The sequence below is a fragment of the Danio rerio genome, chromosome 1 (assembly GCF_049306965.1).
Source record: "Danio rerio strain Tuebingen ecotype United States chromosome 1, GRCz12tu, whole genome shotgun sequence".
In the NCBI taxonomy this organism is placed as follows: Eukaryota; Metazoa; Chordata; class Actinopteri; order Cypriniformes; family Danionidae; genus Danio; species Danio rerio.
In genome coordinates, this window is record NC_133176.1 from 32,986,767 (window position 1) to 33,005,526 (window position 18,760).

The 18,760-nt window shown below is 36.7% G+C and overlaps 1 protein-coding gene across 2 annotated transcripts in view; it reads left to right on the plus strand.

The window, feature by feature from the left end:
* Nucleotides 1–4,679, plus strand: part of nalf1a (NALCN channel auxiliary factor 1a) — a 110,188-nt gene extending 105,509 nt beyond the window's left edge. For both annotated transcript variants that reach the window (XM_001921192.7, XM_009291932.5), the window contains exon 3: nucleotides 195–4,679. In XM_001921192.7, coding sequence (XP_001921227.2) covers nucleotides 195–481 — 287 coding nt within the window. In that variant the 3' untranslated portion in view covers nucleotides 482–4,679. The remainder of the gene's footprint in view (nucleotides 1–194) is intronic.
* The last annotated feature ends 14,081 nt before the right edge of the window (nucleotides 4,680–18,760 follow it).

Consider the following 18,760-nt stretch of genomic DNA (forward strand, 5'->3'; position numbering starts at 1 on the left):
GGGCTCTCTTAATAATAATAAAAAATCCTAAATTTTGTTTTGTGTATCAATGAAAGTTTTAAGTGTGGTGTACTGTATTGAAAGGATTTAAATCTTTGGGTGAACAAAATGTAATTGTAAAATGTGATCAAAGTACTCTGTTTAGTGCATCTCTTTGTATAAAAAGTCACAGATTTTTTTTGTATAAATCACAGGGCTTTCAAAAAGACCAGACACCAACCAAGAGCCAGAGTGCTGTGATGTGCGATGGGACCAGATGTCCAACAACCTTTCCCGCGGCACTTTAAAAAGAACTCAACCTTCCTGCCAGCACACATCCGTGACCTCTTCGGGGGCTCCACGGCTTGGACACAGCCGGCTAAAGCTTTGCTTGCTGGTCCTAGTTCTTCTTCACACTGTGGCTACCATGACGGCCAATCAGAACTCAACCTGCCTGACCACCATCTTTCCATTGGATGACAATGCCCCCAGAGAAGAGTGATTGGACAAGGCTGGGCTGTACAGGCAAATCTGCACTCTCCAATAGATCTCGCATTGGGCTTGTCAAAAAGAAGCCCCTTACTCAGAGAGAAGCTGAGTGTATTGGGTCCATGTGAGCTAACGATCTCAACAAGACAACACTTACAGTAACAGGACTTGTCATCAGCACCTTGTGGGGTTTAGGAAAAAAGCGAACAGAACACAGGAGTAGCAGAGGACAAAAGATGAGCATAATATGAATAGTCAGTCCCAACAGAGACTTCTCACTCTCTCCTGAAATGCACACACTCACACACACAGTCAAAATGCCATTTCACTTTGCACTAGGAGATTATCTAACTTTCCCTTTTTAGTTTCAGCTGTTATTTTCATTTCAAGATGGTTTACAATTCTGTTCAGTGGTTTCAGAGCAACCTGGAATATAACATTTGGGGTCGATTGACCAGTCAAATTATACCTTTATATGTTGCGTGCCAGATTTGGTTTCCTTTTGAGAGTGAGCATCCCATTAAAAAGTTATGAGCACACGTCAAAACACATTTTCTAATACATCCATTATTTAAAATCCAACAATTGAGTTTTCAAACTTGTTCTAATCAAATACCAATATCAGCCGGCCCTCACAATTAAGCCACATTTCTGTTAAAAAAGACTAATTAGTCTGAAAATGACAACCTAACATTTAAACTTAATTCAAGTCAAAAATATAATACAAAATTGCTGACTCAATCTCAGTTCAATTATCTATATCACCAGTGCTACACTGGATGGCTCAATTTTGTTTTAACTGTTGTTAAGTCATTTTGATTCTTCATCTCAAAATAGTATGCTGAAAATGGTTTGTTGCTGTTTTCTGTAAACTATAGAATAAATATAAATATCCATATATAAAGCTATGAAGTTATAATGACACAATTCCATTTGTTTTGAGGTCTTTGAACATGGCCTACTGAAAGGTGATTTGGGTCTCATTTAAACACACATACTGTAGTATCAAACCAAATCTACTGGGCCTTGGCACACAACTGTAAAGATTGAGGATGGTACATATTGTCATATAGTTTATTGTGCACTTTATTCATTTAATAACGCACTGAAAACACATCAGTCGTTCTGCATTATTGACATCACATATGTTCTGTGAAAACAACCCTTCAAGCAGCAAAAATGTCATCATAGGCTCATTCTGAAAATGTTGCCTATGTACATTTCTGGAGATCGCCAATTATGTAGCTAGAGCTACATTTGGCAGCATTTCATTTTTAAAATGAACACTACTGTGGGGTGGTATGATACCATTCCTTTTTGTGCTTACCAGCTCACTGCTTACATCGACAGACTTTAGTCGCAGAGAGTAGTTCAGCATGAGGACGGGGTACAAATCAGGTGAAGAATGGTTCCACAAAGCATGTAAGACAAAAACTAAATCCAAAAAATAAAATAAAAAAGTTAATAACAGGGTAAGAATGTGGTAAAATCTGAAAATGTGGTAAAAATCAGACAAAGGCTTTTCTTTTTTTTTGGATAGCTTTTGAAAAATGTTGGTTGGGTTTACAAAAGTGGGTGGACACATCAACAAATGCATTTGGTTAGGTTTAGGAAAGGCGAAGGGTGGGTCAGTTGATCAGTCAGTCAGTCAGTCAACTGCGGCCTCTGGTGGGTTTATGCGAGAACAGCAGGCATGAATGGCACTCAAATTTAGATTAATTTAGATTGAGAAAGGATAAATTTGAGATCTCAAAAAGGCATGGATGGCATTCAAATTGAGGATAATTGAGATTGAGAATGGATAAATTTGAGATCTTTAAAAGCGTACACAGCAGCCTCTGGTGGAGTTGTGAAAATAAAAACTGCAAAAAAAAACAAAACAAAAAAAAAAAAAACCACGTAAATAAAAAACGTAGCTTCTGGGACATATTTGGGGATCTCCAGAAATGTATATAGAGGTACATTTTCAGTATGAGTGAGTTGCAAAATATTGATATTTTTGGTTCATTGCATGGCACAATCTAAATGCATTCAAATGCATTTAACATGCTTGTATGTGAGGCTGATCTCAGTTAGGTTGACCGCTAAGTTCATGCGCAAACAGAATTGAAACAGCTGAACAGAATGTGCTGTTCCATCATACGCAATGACACTGTAATTTTACCATCATTTCCCATTCCAAAATAACTATCTATTGTGTAAAGGGCTTAGCAAATAGTAGAGTATCGAGAAGGAGTTAAGGGCTTACTCTAAATTTCTCCTTCTGTCTTCAGTGTTTGACTGTAATGGCTAATAGGGATTATGTGTTGTTTTGCCTTTGTCTGGAACTTTTTTTTCCTGATTATCCTCGTGTACACCTGTGCATCGACACATTCCTTTGGTCATGTTTTACTTGTGTGCTTACCGAGTAAATTCACCAGTGTTAAATGTATTTTTGTTAAGTTAAATTTTAATTCTTTAAGAGCAGAGACATGCAGAGTGGCCAGTGATATTGACCCAACTGGACAATTGTTTGTTACCCAGTAAATGCCTCTATTAAAATTAAACTATATGTAGATTAATGTCTATATTTTTTCATAAATTGTATTTTGTTAATTTTGTAAAATGGGTTATTAATAATAATAATAAAATCATATGTCATGACATGATAAGAATAAATCCTGGCTTGGAATACTATTTGTTTTGAGCTAATGCCCAGAAAACCATTTCTGTTTGTCTCTACTTTAAGAGTAAATTTAACTGTGCTGGTGATTAAATGCTCTTGGTTTTACTCTAGAACGTATTTGTCAGTGTTATTAAGTTGTTTTTGAGAACTGTCTGTTTATTCCACATAATCGGTTTTTGTTTTCAGCATTGTCCTTAATTATGGCCTTTATCCACTGTTTTCACCATCAAATGATGTACTGTGCTAACTTAAAGGATGTCAGTTTTCCATGGATGGTTTTGTTACATTGTGATGATCATTTAATGGAAATATTATGCCTTCACCCAGTGTAATAGATATTCACCAGTGTATGATGCCAAAGTTTTCAATAACTTGTTTTCTTTCTTTCTTTCTTTCTTTCTTTCTTTCTTTCTTTCTTTCTTTCTTTCTTTCTTTCTTTCTTTCTTTCTAATTTTGTTTCTTTCGTCTTTTTCACTCGAGCGATAAAAACACAACCACCTGGCACCAGATTTTCTCAGTATGATAGCATAATAACACAACATCTATCACACTAAGTGAAGGCAGTTTCAGCTCCTAAATTATCATTGTTTTTATACTGTTATGCAAAGGCAATGCACAGCAACAGAAATGAATAAAACTTTCAGATGTAACTGAGCATACGTTTATTGACAAAAAAGAGTTTGAATTTATATCACATCCATTAAAATTATTGTGTTTTTTCATTCTAAGTTGCTGTATTTTTTGTGTTTTACCTTTGTGTGGCAATATACAATAAGACTATCAAATTAAAATAAAACGATCAGATTAAGATTGATTACAGATTATCAAGAGACAATAAAAAGTATGAATGTTAATCTTGGAAAAGCTGCATAATACATATTGTAATCCATCTGATGCTAACCTGTTTGAGAATTGTCTTTCATTTTCAAATTTTCATTTTACAAAATGTATTGTCAGAAACCATACTGTATTCACCGTAATGTCAAAAACTTCTCATGTGTAACCTGTCTATATCAGTTATACATTTTAAAGGACTGGTTCCACGGGGTATTTTATCAGTTGAAATCTATTGGCATATACCATACGCAGTCCTCATCTGTCAAATTGCTCTGCATTTTATATAGATTGAAAGGTTTATTTGAATGTATCCTGTCCTTTTTTGAGGTTTCTATGTGCTTTTGTTATTGTTTCTGATGTTCAGACATCTTCATTTATCACATTTAAACAATTTTAATCACTGTTCAACACTCATGAAATGTTTGACTTACTCAGATCAATGCTCTCCTCTGGAAAAGGTTGCAAATGAGCTTCAGCACTAGCAAAGAAATGGACAGTCTATAGAAATAACAGTTAATATTACAGTGTCATATTGTCATACAATAGATGCTTAAGTTCAACTGTTGTCTTTGATTTTTTTTACACAAAGACTTTGATTAATATTTATAAAGCAGTCTCACTGGTCAACACCTTTTTTGAAGGTAAGATGAAAATACAGCTACATTTATTAAAGTTCTGTTCTAAGGGAAAATAAATAGAGATATAAACATTTCAATCTGTGGTCTGTTTTTTATTGTCACTTATTGTATTCATTTGTCTTTATTTTTTGTTATGGAACCTGTGTTTTAAATGCTGTCTTTTGTAGAGTACATTCTCACGATAAAAGAAATCATGATAATGCTTATAATAAGTGTTAAAAACACTAGGGGTATTAGCTAATTTCTAAGCTTAAAATTGACATATTTGTTATGATGATGATTATTATTATGATTATTATTATTAATAAGAAAAAAATAAAATTTTCTTATTTTAATTATATCGTTTGTTTAATTGTTTGAAAACCCTGAATATATGAGAAATATCCTTATTTCTTAATATTTTACTAGTTTACATGAAATCACAATTTAAAAACATTTATTCATTCATTTTCCTTTGAATTAGTCCCTTATTTATCCAGCATATGTTTTACACAGCAGATGCCCTTACTGCCATAACCCAGTACTGGCCAATTTAGTTTATCCAATTCACTTATGCTGCATGTCTTAATTTGGACTGCGGGGGAAACCGGAGCAGCAGGAGGAAACCCACGCCAACACTGGCAGAACAGGCAAATTTCAAACAAATGTTTTCTGCCCCAGCAGGGACTCGAACCAGCGACCCTCTTGCTCTGAGGCGACAGTGCCAACCTGCCACCATGCCGTCCTTTAAAAACATAATAATAATAATGACAATAATGATAATACTAATAATGATCTGCAATATATTTTGAACCAGGTACACTGTATTTTACAGAAGTGCTAAGAGGCCATGCATTACAATATGTCTCTTGTTTTCTTGAAATTGCAACTTAATTATCTGATGATCTCGACAAAACAATTTTATTTTCTCGTTAATATCGACATAACAGCTGTTATGTTGTGATCACGGTTTAATTTTCTCGTGATCTCGACATAACAAAAAGTTGTTGTCATGATCACAAACTTTTATTGTCTCGCGACTTTAATTGTCTCGCACAACTTTAATAGTCTCGCGAAACTTTAATTGTCTTGCGGACTTCCATAAAAACATTATCATCGATGTAGCCTAAATGTATCCCGACAAAACCTTGTGTGCTGTTTTTGCGATTTAAGTCATCAAGTTTTAAATCATACATCAAGATGGACTTTATTTCTGCACTAAGAGAGAGGGGTGTACATTGGAAGAACCTGACTAAAATGAAAGAAGATAAGGTAGGTCTAATCTTACCAACATGCTTTTTTAAGTCTGGTTTTATTGTTATTTAAAATGTGTCACACGGGAATGAATGTTTAATAGTCTCAAATATACAGACCTTTTACTACGTAAAGTTTGGATATCATTATGCCCTACTCATTTATCAGCTACTAATGCTTTTTCTTTTGGTAGCTTTGTGTATCCCACATTTTAGATATAGCCTATAGGGTGAATTCATGTAATCTAGAACACTTTGCTATTTTGACCTTAGCTATTTCAAAGTCCATCTAACTAATTACATCAACATATTAGACTTTTCTAAAATCCTAAGGTGTTTTCTTAGTAGATGTAGATATTATACCGAGAGGAGTCATGCCACACTTATTATCAATTACTTTAACCATATCAATTCAACTTACCAAAAGGTGGCAACAAACAACCATCAAAAATATGTCACTGAATATTTTTCAATAATGATACATCCAGTATTGAAACATGACATTTTATGAGATATTTTTTTTTAATCTTTAATTGAAAATAAAAAATAAATATGATGTGTTGTAGAAGATTAATGTTAGATTTATACATTTAGCCTCATCAGCAACAATAGCAAAAATTATTTTTCACTATTGAATATTTAACTTTTTTATTCACCTTTATTATTTCTTGATTTTTATCTTCATTAAAATAACAGGTTCTAAATTGGGTTTGTTGTTGTTTTTTGCAGCTACATTTTTGTAATAAATGGAAAGCAAATGAGATTTGTCATCTCCCTTTTTGGTGATGTGAAAAATTGTCCAATCTGTGATGAAAAAAATGTAGTATGATCCGAACCATGGAATTTGTGATCAGTTACACCACAAATTAGTGTTTATTTTGTTTATGCTTTATTTTATTGTTTTTTTATTATTATTCTTTGACAACTAGACCTAAACACAGTAAAAAAAAAAATATATGATTTTCCCCAGATTGATCCTGCTGTCACACGACTTCAAAATTAAGAAGAACTGTCTTATACTGTCTTAAAATTAAGAAGAACTGTCTTACTGAAGTATATTCCTCGATGGATACAGGGCTTTTGCAAAGAACTGGATGAAGAACATAGAAATGTAGACAGAAAACTGAAACTAATTAACCGATTATGAGAAAAAATTTAACTACCAGCAGTTCAAAATCAGAAAAAGTAGTATGGATTTGGCGATAGGAATGCTGAAACTAAGGCTCAGAAAAATTGAACTTGGCTGCACGAACTACCAAGATAGTAGCTGCAAACAAGTACAAAGACCTAAAGGAGGTGTAATACAGGAAATTGTTGTTAAAAAAGAAGACAATGTGTCATATGTATTGAATGTGGGGGGAATTTTTTTTTTCCTAATGGTGAATCAGCAAAAGAAAATACTCCTGATTTCCCTTTTATACTCTGTGGTAGTGGCTCTGAAGATCCACTTAAAGAAGATCAGACAATTGGCAGTATGAGGCAACACATTTTACACTTCAGGCTGTATGTGTGTGCAAGACTAAAAGATCAAGAATCTGATTGATCACAATTGACACTAGTCTGACTGTAAAGAAACCCTGGCATGCTTCCACACCAAGTCCATATACTTCTGGTTGTAACAATCAGAACAGATGTCAAACTTTGCACTCCCCTACTTTTATGCATTTTATGCATTTTTTTACAGTAGAATACTGGCAACACTGTTGCCAGCTACTCACTGTAAAAGTTTGGTTAAAGTAAGTAACTGGCAACAGTGTATATATATATTAATAGCAACATAAAGCATCAGAGTAGATGGGGCAGTAATGGTTGAGCAGTAATTTACCATTTATTATTACAATAATTATCTGCAATGGGTACGTAAAGTAAATTACTGTAATTTATTCTTTGCACTACAAAATTTCATACAAATCCTGCTCATTTTTACAGTAAAATACTGTTTCCATTTCATTACAGCAAAACACTAGCTATTTTACAGTTATTTACAACATAATCTACAGTAAGGGTTAACAGTGTACTTCAGTCTTCTGATGAAGATGTGTTTTTTTCTGGGTAATGATGTGGACACATTCTTTCACATGGTCTCTGACACACTTGTATACTCACCTGTACATGTAGATTACTGTATGTTGATGACAAAATTTTTGTTTAAACAACCCCAGAAACTGTTCCACTCAATTAATATCCAGATGTTTTTGCAGGTAACTCCTTTTTTGAAATCACAAATGCTGAATAAATAGTGCCAAAAGACAGTGTCAGTGCCATCTTACACAGTTGACTTTCAGGAAGCAAGATACATTCTTTGAAAACCCAAGAAATGTTATTGAAAGAGAAACCATTGTAAACTGCAGAGTTCACTGTGTAAATGACATGATTCAAGCTTTCTCTGACAAACACATTCTGCATGCCAGTTTAAAACATTTAAACGTGTTCTTTAAAATGGTGAGGTGGAAGCTGGCATTGGTAATGGAGTGTTCTAGGACTGTATTACTGAATTTTGTTATGTATTTTATGTTACCAGAACCACAGCTGCACAGTACTTCCAAAGAAGTACTGTGCAGAAAATACTCGACGAAACTGCACTCGAAGAGACGGTGCAACAACCAGCGTACAACAACCTGGGGACCCGTTCTCCAATTTGTTGGGGACAACAGAAAGTCTGGACCAGATAACTAATAATCTCCAACTAAAGGTGAAAAATGTTGCCAATGACTCAAAGTTCCCACAATCAATGTGACCATCTGAAACAACTGTGTCAAACCATCTCTTTCAATTCATTAGGGAGCGAGACCAGAAGAAGCTTTGTCTTTTTCTGATACTGCACAGGGTCTGATTTATTTTTCTCCAAGGCGATTCAAGTAACGTTTAAAGATATGAACAAGTTTTCAAGAAGGCCAATTGCCCACACTTGAATACATCACCTGGAATTGGCAAGTGACCACAGCATCTATGCAGAATTTAGGGCAGAGTTTTCCTCTGTGCTAAACAGTGGAGTGTGGGCAATGGATATTTTATAGCCATACAAGGGTTAAAGTTGAAGTGTGCTAAACGTCAAATTGTGCTAAACAGTGGAGTGTGGGTAATGGATGTTTTAATTTGCATACAAGGGTTAATGTCTAAACGAAATATGGCTTGATGTATGTTCAAATACATTTAGCAGTTCATGAAGTTGAAACAATGATAATTTTAAAAACTATAACAATGTAACATTTAGTTGTCAATGGTAGGCTACCTCAGATTGTATACCTTTTCTTTCAGACATGTAGCTAATTTTTCTTTCATTTAATTTTACTTTTATTCAATACATAAATACAATACATTTTATTGACTTGTATGCAATACATTCAACTGTTAGTCCCTGAACAGTAACCAAAACCAAACATAAAAGGTCTGGTCCTCTCTGGTTAACATTTGCACCGCCTTCTTGACTGCTGCCTTGGCTCTTAGCCAACCCCTCATGATAGTAGTCAAACTGAGCCATATAAAATACTGAGAGAAAATGAAAAGGTGATGCAGGTGTTATGAAGGCTCAGTGATTGTTCCAGAGTTTAGGTGCCATGAAGGTAAATGATCTACCACCCATAAAGGACAGTCGGAATCTTGGGGCAGCTAACAGTTTGAGATCAAAGAACCTGAAAGTGTGAGCAGGTGTGCAATTCCACAGTACTTCAGAAGCAAGGTCATTGAGGCATTTACAGGCAAATATTAACGGTGAATATGAGCACAAACAGGCTGCCAGTGTGACTTACTATATGCTCAATGACAAGCAATATGGTTGAATCCTAATGTATGTGCTAGACTTATTTGCAGACTACGGGGTTTGCTGATCTGGTAATTGAGTTTTAACAGGCAATTCAATCACAATGGAAAAATATAGGGTGGTGCGGTGGTGCAGTGGGTAGCACGTTCGCCTTACAGCAAGAAGGTCACTGGTTAGAGCCTCGGCTGGGTCAGTTTCTATTTCTGTGAGGAGTTTGCAGGTTCTTCCCGTGTTTGCGTGGGTTTTCTCCGGGTGCTCCGGTTTTCTCCACAAGTCTAAAACATTTCGTACAGGGGAATTGGGTATGCTAAAATTGACCACAGATTATGAGTGTGTGTGTGAATGAGTGTGTATTAATGTTTCCCAGTGATAAGTTGTGGCTGGAAGGGCATCCGCTGCGTAAAACATATGCTAGATAAGTTGGCGGTTCATTCCGCTGTGGCGACCGCAGATTAATAAAGGGACCAAGCCAAATAGAAAATGAATGAATGAAATTTTCATATTTTCTTGGCTCTATATTAGGCAGATGTTGAAAAGGGGTAAATGTGTGGGACTGAAGTGCAAGGCAAGGGTAAAAAGCTATGCCAAATAAGACAGTATATATGTACAATGCCACAATTTAACCATGCGTTTGGTTTTGTCTATATTTTAAACAAATCTAGGTTGTGTGGAGAAAAAGGAATTTATTTTTATTACTTTTGTGCCTTTATGTATTAGAAAATTGTTTAGACTAACAACAGATTAGTCAATCTTTTTCTTTTGTATAATACCATATACTGACCAGGCATACTTCTTCTTTACTGTGTTGCATACTTTTTTTTAGAAGAAACTGCTGACAAGAGGGAAATAGCTGAATGAATATAGTGCAGCCTTGACTGCTGTCTAATAAGAAGTCTAAAAATGTCACAAGGAGCATGATGCTTTTAGAAACTGTGAAATATATTGAAGATGCACTTAATTGGTCAGTTCTGGTATGCAGAGAAAGGTTGCAGAAATGAGGAAGTATGTCTGGGTGCCACACTGCAGAATGACTGATAAGTGACGTTACACCAAAACTTCACCTGTTGATATCAGTTTTGTATTTATGCAGGAGTCAGGGAAATGTAAGTTAGTTGCGAACTTCTTGAATGTAATTCTTGTATTGCATTGGGTAAAGTAACCCAGAGCTCTGTCATCGAATTATTCATTTGTATCAAATAAATTACTAATATTTTTTGGCATTGAAGAAAACCCTTTCCTGACCTTTTCTTATTGAATGGAATTGGCTTGATATTCCAACACTAACATTCATTCATTAATTTTCTTGAACCCATGCAAACGCAGGGAGAACATGCAAACTCCACACAGAAACGTCAGCTGAGCCGAGGCTCAAACCAGCAACCCAGCGACCTTCTTGTTGTCAGGCGACAGCCCAACACTAACATAATAGGCACATATTATCAGAACTCCAATAATAAAAATAATATCACTGGAAAGAAGCATGAACATTAAAACCGAAAGAGCCAGGATTAGAAACATAAAGGATACCTTAAAGCAGGGGTGTCAAATTCAGTTTCTGAAGGAGCCGCAGCCTTGCAGAGTTTAGTTCTAACCCTGCTCCAAAACACTTACCTGTAGGTTTCAAACAAGCCTGAAGGATTCATTTAGTTTGATCAGGTGTGTTTAATTAAGGTTGGAACTAAACAGTGCAGAGCTGAGACCCTCCAGGAACTGACACCTGTGCCTTAAAGGGATAGTTCATACAAACTGAAAATTCTGCAATTATTTACTGACTTGTCACATATACGTTTGAGATCATTTAAACACAGAAGATGATATTTAAAAAAAAAGGTTGGAAATAATCTGCCAATGGTATAAGAAAAATAATCTTGTTTTTCGATTTGTGATAAGATTATTTTGCTTACCCCACTGGCAGATTTTTTTGCTTGATTTAAGGAAAAACTCACTTCATTTTGTCATATTATTTCTTAAAACAAGACAATATGTTTTGCTTGTCTAGAAAATGCTTCTTGATTTAAGAACTTTTACATATTTAGACTAGAAACAAGACAAAAAAATCTAAGTGAGAAAAACATTTTTTGCAGCGCAGTTAGCAAATGCCACTTTCAGTTCATATTTGTTCAGAATTCAATCAACACCCTTTATGTGCAGAGCTGTGTTTGTCAGCGTGGTGTTGCTGGTTTACACACTAACCAGCTCAGAAACAGCAGCTGAACGTTTTTTAAAGAATACTGGTGTTAATTTTCAGATCGTTGGTGTAGTCCTGTGATGTACTATTATTACCCACCTCAATCTCAAAAAATAAACAAATAAACAAACAAAAAAAATAAAAATGAACACATAAAATGTTAACATTACATACATATAACATACTGTGTGTAAAATCAATGAGCCGAATAAATTTTATTTTACATTTGATGTTTAAAAATATATAAAAGATTTTGTTTGAGCGCAGTACCAATCATCACCACCAGATGACATCAAGGTTCCATCAATGACCATAATGGCACCCCTATTTCTCTTTTGGTTTGAGTGATTTAAACCTTATTCACACTATTTACTGAATTTATGATGTAAACAGCATATTATAAAGTAGTAAGGGCAGTTTGGTGGTATTAGATTTTAATTTATCCTCTGAATAATGAAGTAAATTCTGGCTGGCTAAAATATGAAATATTGAAGCAATATATATCAGTAACAAAAAAATCTTACTGAGTTAAAAATATTTTTGTACAAAAATACATGATTTTAAGTTTCAAATTTCATAATACAAACCACAACACTTATAATTTTATTTTACTGTTGTTGTTGTATTTGCTGCAAATTACAAATTTACTGCTTTCCATAGGTTGAAAATGTATGAAATTGTACTTTATGTGTCCTGTGTGAAAGTTGGTTGTGGACCAATGACTGTACTATTTGGCCTGATCATTGTTTGACGGGGAAGTACACAAGAAGCACAATGCTGTTTCAAGCAGACTGCCCCTCACTGTACATATAATAAGTGCAGTTAAATTTGTCATCTCATGTAACACTGGTAAACTTGAGATAGAGTTGGCGAGGTTTGCATCATGCCCACTTATGATTGTCTGAGAATGAATAAATTCAAATGGTGGGTAAAAAAAACACTTAAAAGTTAAAGTGGTAGCTATCACAAGTAAATAATCGATGTTTTACTCAGCAAATCAGTTCATTAAAATGGTATACAATTTTACTGATCCTCAGAAGTTCTGGAAAAAGTAAGCATACACAGTAGTATTGCTATGACCGCACCACTGGTATTTTTCTTTGAATACATTCTTTGATAATGGCAAGCTACAATATCAAGCAATGACGAATTTTATGAAATGATTAAACTCGTAGAAGTCGGTTGAGTTTAAGCTAGAAGGACTACATCAGCAGCTATTTAATGTATTGATGTACAGGGATTGGAAAATGAAACTGAAACACTGGCCAATTTAGTGTTAGAAGTTTCATGGCTAAATTTGGCCTTCTTCATTGATTGCACATTAACCAGTAAAGCCACATTCACACTGCACTTTTCATACCATAGACTTCCATTCATGGAACTGCGGCAGACAATAAATGTGTGAGACCAATAGAAGATCAAAACATGACCTCTCTAGACAGAAACATAAAATATGGACCAATCACTTGCTTCCATGCAATTCACCAATGTTTAATTATCTTGTTTATTCCAGAGCCTTTTCTCAACATAGAGCGACAAAATATTACATGCCGAAACTCTAGTGTGACCGTGGCATTAAAATGGTGTGAAGGTTTAATTAGCAGAGTAAAAATCCAGTTTTGCCTCAAAAACTGCAATGCACTCAACATTATGGGTGAAATATCAAAGTTGAAAGAGGACAAATTTTTGGTGTGTGTCTTGCTACCACAACTATGATTAAGACAGTAAGTCTTTGTGATGCATCAAGAGCCACGGTGTCCACAGTATCAGCATCATACCACCAAGAAGGATGAACCACATCCAATAGGACTAACTGTGGATGCAAGAGGAAGCTGTCTGAAAAGATTGTCCAAATGCTAAACTGGATTTTATCTAAAAAAAACATAAAACCCTGCCCAACTCACTGCAAAATTAAATGTGCACCTCAACTCTTCTTTCCACCAAAACTATTTGTCTGGAGCCTCACAAGGTCAATATACAGTACATGGCTGGGCTGGTATAGCCAAACCTTTGGTCACTCGTGGCAATGCTAAACGTCAGTTTTAATGGTGCCAGCATCAAAAGTATTTGCTGTGGACAATGTGAAACATGTATTGTTCTCTTTTGAGCCCACCTTCTGTCTTTGCCACATCCAGGAGAATCCCCAAAGAAGTGTACCATCCAGACTTTTGCATGCCCAGAGTGAAGCATATGGGTGGATCAATATCATGCAATATCATGGCATTCTCTAGGCCTAATACTTGTCCTAGATGGGCGCATCACTGCCAAGGACTATCAAACCATCTTAATGAACCATCTGTACCCAGTGGTTCAAATATTGCATCCTAAAGGAAGTGCCATGTATAAGGATGATAATGCACCAATACACAGATCAAGACGGGTTGAGAGAGTGGTTTGATGAACAAGAAAGTGAAGTTGTGAAGATATAAATACTTTTGAGACACTTTGAGGAATTTTGGAGCAATGAGTCAGGTAGTGTTTTTCTCCCCCATGGACACTTTTCTGCAAGAAGAATGGCTCAATATCCCTCTGGTCATTGTGCAGGACTGCATGACTATCTGTCATTCTTCAAACAAATGTATGTATTTTCGCTGCAAAAAAGGCCTGATACCATACAAATTTTTTGTGATCTAAACTCCGGAATTTCAGTTTCATTGTCTAAACCCTGTAGGAATAAAAAAGGGTAGAGGAGGAGGGATGGCAAAGAGAAGAGTGGATGAAGGGCAACGGGGTAGGTGTAAGCATTAATCAAACACAAAAGGTTACTGTAAAAGGTAGATTTTAAAGTGAAGAAAAGTCGTTATATTTTAAAGTTTATGATGGCAAATACATTTATTACTAAATAAATGTAATTATTACTAATAAATGTAGTACATAAATACATTTTATAACAAGAAATGCTACATACATATAAAAATAGGAAGAGTAAATTTAGATTTTATAGTGCACATCCTGGTGATTATAAGGAGATACAAATAGTTGACATTTAAGCAAATAGATAGCATCAGTCAAATCCCCTTGTTGAAAAACGTGTTGAGCAAATATTTGCTGAGAAAGGTGTGTAAATATTGTGCTAAATTATTCACACTCCTAAGAATTGTTTACCTACCGAATAAATGTTAGCATTTTCTAACATCACTTCTGCAATTTGGTTGAAAGGAAGTGTATTTGATGACAGTCATGCACCTGAAAAGCTAACAATACCCTTGGGGATTCTTTTAAGCTTTGAAATAAAATCTCTCATAAACCATCTCCGATAGATGCCATCAAGGCTACCTAAAATATACATGAGTAAGAAAGTAGAGGTAAAATGATCCCATAAAATGACCTCAGAGTTTGTGAGCCATTTGGGTTCATATTATATTACATTTTATAAGAAACATTAAATTTGCATGAATTGAAAACTGTCCATGTTCTACAGTGTTAATTCTCTGTAGCATTGACTTGCTACATTACATAAGAACAGTAAAAAGACAATAAGCAAGATAAGAAAGACAGAAAGAAAGAATGAGGTTGAGAATGAATTTAAACCTCGATGAAGGTTAATTATTTAATATCATTGTGATGATACGGTATATAAAAAAGATAAAAGTATCTGGCTCAGGACCCCTCATGCCAGTGTGGCCTGGTGTATCTTGTGGTAATGTCAGGTTGGCATTTGTCTAAAGGGAGTTGCACATCAGATGTGCTGCTCAGCAATGCGGCGTGTTGCGCCACGCAGTGCCACACAGCGCCTCACAGCGCCATGCATTTTGGAATTATAATTATAGATTTCTATCAGGGTACACACACTGGCTGCGTCTTAAACCGCATACTTCCATACTATGTAGTACACTAAAATCAGTATGCGAGCCGAGTAGTATGTCCGAATTCATAGAATTCGAAAATCGGTATGCAAGAAGTACCCGTATGACTTACTACTTCCTGCGAGATTCTGCAGTGCGCATCCCATGCACGCTGCACTATCCCATAATGCCCAGTGAGAGAATTCATAAACGGAAGTGAAGCAACGCAACTGACGCAGGTAGATCATGTGACCATGACAAAATGACGAATGTTGTACGTCCGAATTCCATTCATACTTTTCACATTCATACTGTATAGAACATACTTTTCTAACGGCCGAGTAGTACGTTTAAACTCAAATGCAGTACCTACTGAGTGGCCAAACCATGGACAAGGGACCGATTGTCAAGGTAGAGCAGATGGATTCTAAATCTGAGGTGGAGTCAGGGGACTTTCACACCAAAATACAGCTGAAGATCATGTGGCCTAAAGCAGATCAGATCAGATCCCTATCAGATCCCTATCAAGTGATGCCACAGTGTGAGAAGCAGAACAGCTTACAGGAACAGGTTTATAAACTGGCTGGTACTGGCAAAGGTGGCAGGAGTGGTAAGCCAGGTGGAACCCTCAGTTAAGTAGGAGACATTCAGCACTCTGACAATGGAGACTTGGACCTGCCAACAAAGAAGACTCAGTGCTTAGCAAAAACAACAATGGACAAAATGTTGATGGTGTGGAAGGATAGACACCGTAAACCAAGAAAGTGGAAAAGGGCTGTACCAAGTTACATACCACTGAATTAAAAGGGACAGTCATGAGTGCAGGTTCTCACACCTGGTCAAACATAATGACTGGCCTATGTTGAAGAGTACAAAGGAATTCATGCTCTATACTGAACTTCATACCCTGTGTGAGGTCTTTATTGAGCTTCAGCCCTGACTCTTGTCTTGTAATGGTTTCAGGCTAGGATCTGTAATGTGTATTTTACTGTATTGTGAAAAGGGTACAGTTAGCCATTTAGTAGAACTCATTAGACAAGATCTTTTCTAACTCGGGGTATACAAGTTTGGTCTTGACTGTAGTCCAGCAGAGTGTTACTCGAAAGCTACAGGCATGTGGGGTTTTTTTTTTTAAGGCTGAATCAAATAACTACAGAATTTGCCTATATTTGGTCCAACCCCTGCCATAAGTCAATATTCAAAGTACTGTCACTCCATGACAAAGGGTGGCAGAGCTTGAGGAATCCCTCAAAGTAGTCTTTAAAAAGAAAACCATCTTGTGCAAAGGAAAGGAACAGTTCAGTGGGTTGGACAAGTGATTATCTAGAATCCTTCAGTCTGTTTTTCATGTCCAGCATTCTGAAACAATTAGAAACGCAGGATACACAAACAAGTATTTATTAAACTTTAAAAACATATGGCAATGAATATAGATACAGATGACTGAAGGACATATTGGTGTTTTGTTTTTGATAGAATGAAGTATGTGATAGAACAGGAGAATCATGCACTTTAATGGTGGTTATCCACAGGTACTGTACTTGCAGGTGAGGAAGACACACTAGGGGAAGAAGGACTCTCATAGGACACCACTGGAGGTAAAGGTGGAAGATGTTGGAGAAAAAAATGCAAAGATTACTGGAGAGAGGTGTGTAGATCTGTTCAGATCACCAGATCAGATCAGATCACAAGAGGCAGACTGGGATACAATTCCAGGCCAGAACATTCTACACCCTCCCAGTCCATCCTTCAAGTAAATGAGCAATCACTGGTTGAGGATTCGGCATTTGGAACAGTTTAAAGACTGTAAATCTTTACAGTATGTTTACAATTTTCTACTGTATTCTGACTTTATGAAGGTTATGAAAGGCTTGTTTTTTAGGGCGTTCGATGTTTGTGAAAAAGAGATGTAGTGTTTCTCCTTAAACTACTCTCTTCCATTTTCTATCCCCTTAAGATAGAAAAGCACACAAAGTAAATAAGAAAACCAGTGTTCCTCAGAAATGAACCACCCTGTGGTCGACAAATGCGGATATGCATATCAGCAGATTAAGGCATAAAATACCTATTATTATTTTATCATATTGATAAGACAAACACAGATTGGAAAACTGTAAAGGGTCTATCTTTATTTGTATACACTTATAATTACAACAAACAATCAGTTTTTGTAAAATTAGCAAAACATACAGGGAGTGCTTTCTCTTTCCGACTTTTCTGTCAACATGACTGTCTAACTGAAGGAGAGGGGTCTGGATGCAGATCTGGTGCAGTGCAATCTGAACTGCATCCAATGTTTTTTAATGCGCTCACCTAACCCCACCCCTAACCCTACCAGTCACAGTGACATCACTCACTCCATTGAGTGCATTGTGTCTGACATTGCATTGCTGAGTGATGCAATCTCCACATGCATTATAAAGGCTGCATCCAGATACTATTGAACTGAAGGGGCACTGACATCAGAGTTGAGGATTCACATGCAGTTTATTAAACAGACAATGGACAGGCAGGCAACGATCATACAGGTACATATAGTATCATAAGGGTAATCCGGCAGCATAAAAACAGGCAAAGAGTCAGGACAGGTGGCAACCAATCAGAAAACACGGCAGGCCAAATAGGAAAAATTGCTTTGTGGTGTTACAGAAAAGTGAACAAGACCCCAAATGTATGTGTGTGTGTGTGTGTGTGTGTGTGTGTGTGTGTGTGTGTGTGTGTGTGTGTGTGTGTGTGTGTGTGTGAGAGAGAGAGAGAGAGAGGGAGGTGAACATAAAGTCCAGGTACCGGACCGACTAGATGGGTGTTACGTAGAAGACCAGAAGGCGAAGCCTTTGAAGCCTCTCGTCCCCTTCTTCCCGGAGGTGCACAGTAGGCTCACACAGTCCTGGAGGGCACCTTTCTCTGCCTGTGCTGCGTCCGCCTCCGCCCTCACCACCCTGGATGGTGGAGCTGCCAGGGGGTATGAGGCGATCCCGCCGGTGGAGCGCGCCATTGCGGTCAATCTCTGTCTGTGTGGCGCCCCTATTTGGCGCGGTCCGCCCCGTCTCCCGTCCAAAGCCTGTAGGTTATCTGCCTCCCTCGGAGCTAGAGCTTACAAGGCTGCGGGCCAGGCGGCTCCCGCCTTGCACACAATGGCCACCTACCAGCGCTACCAAGCGCAGGTGCTGGCCTAGCTGCACGGGGA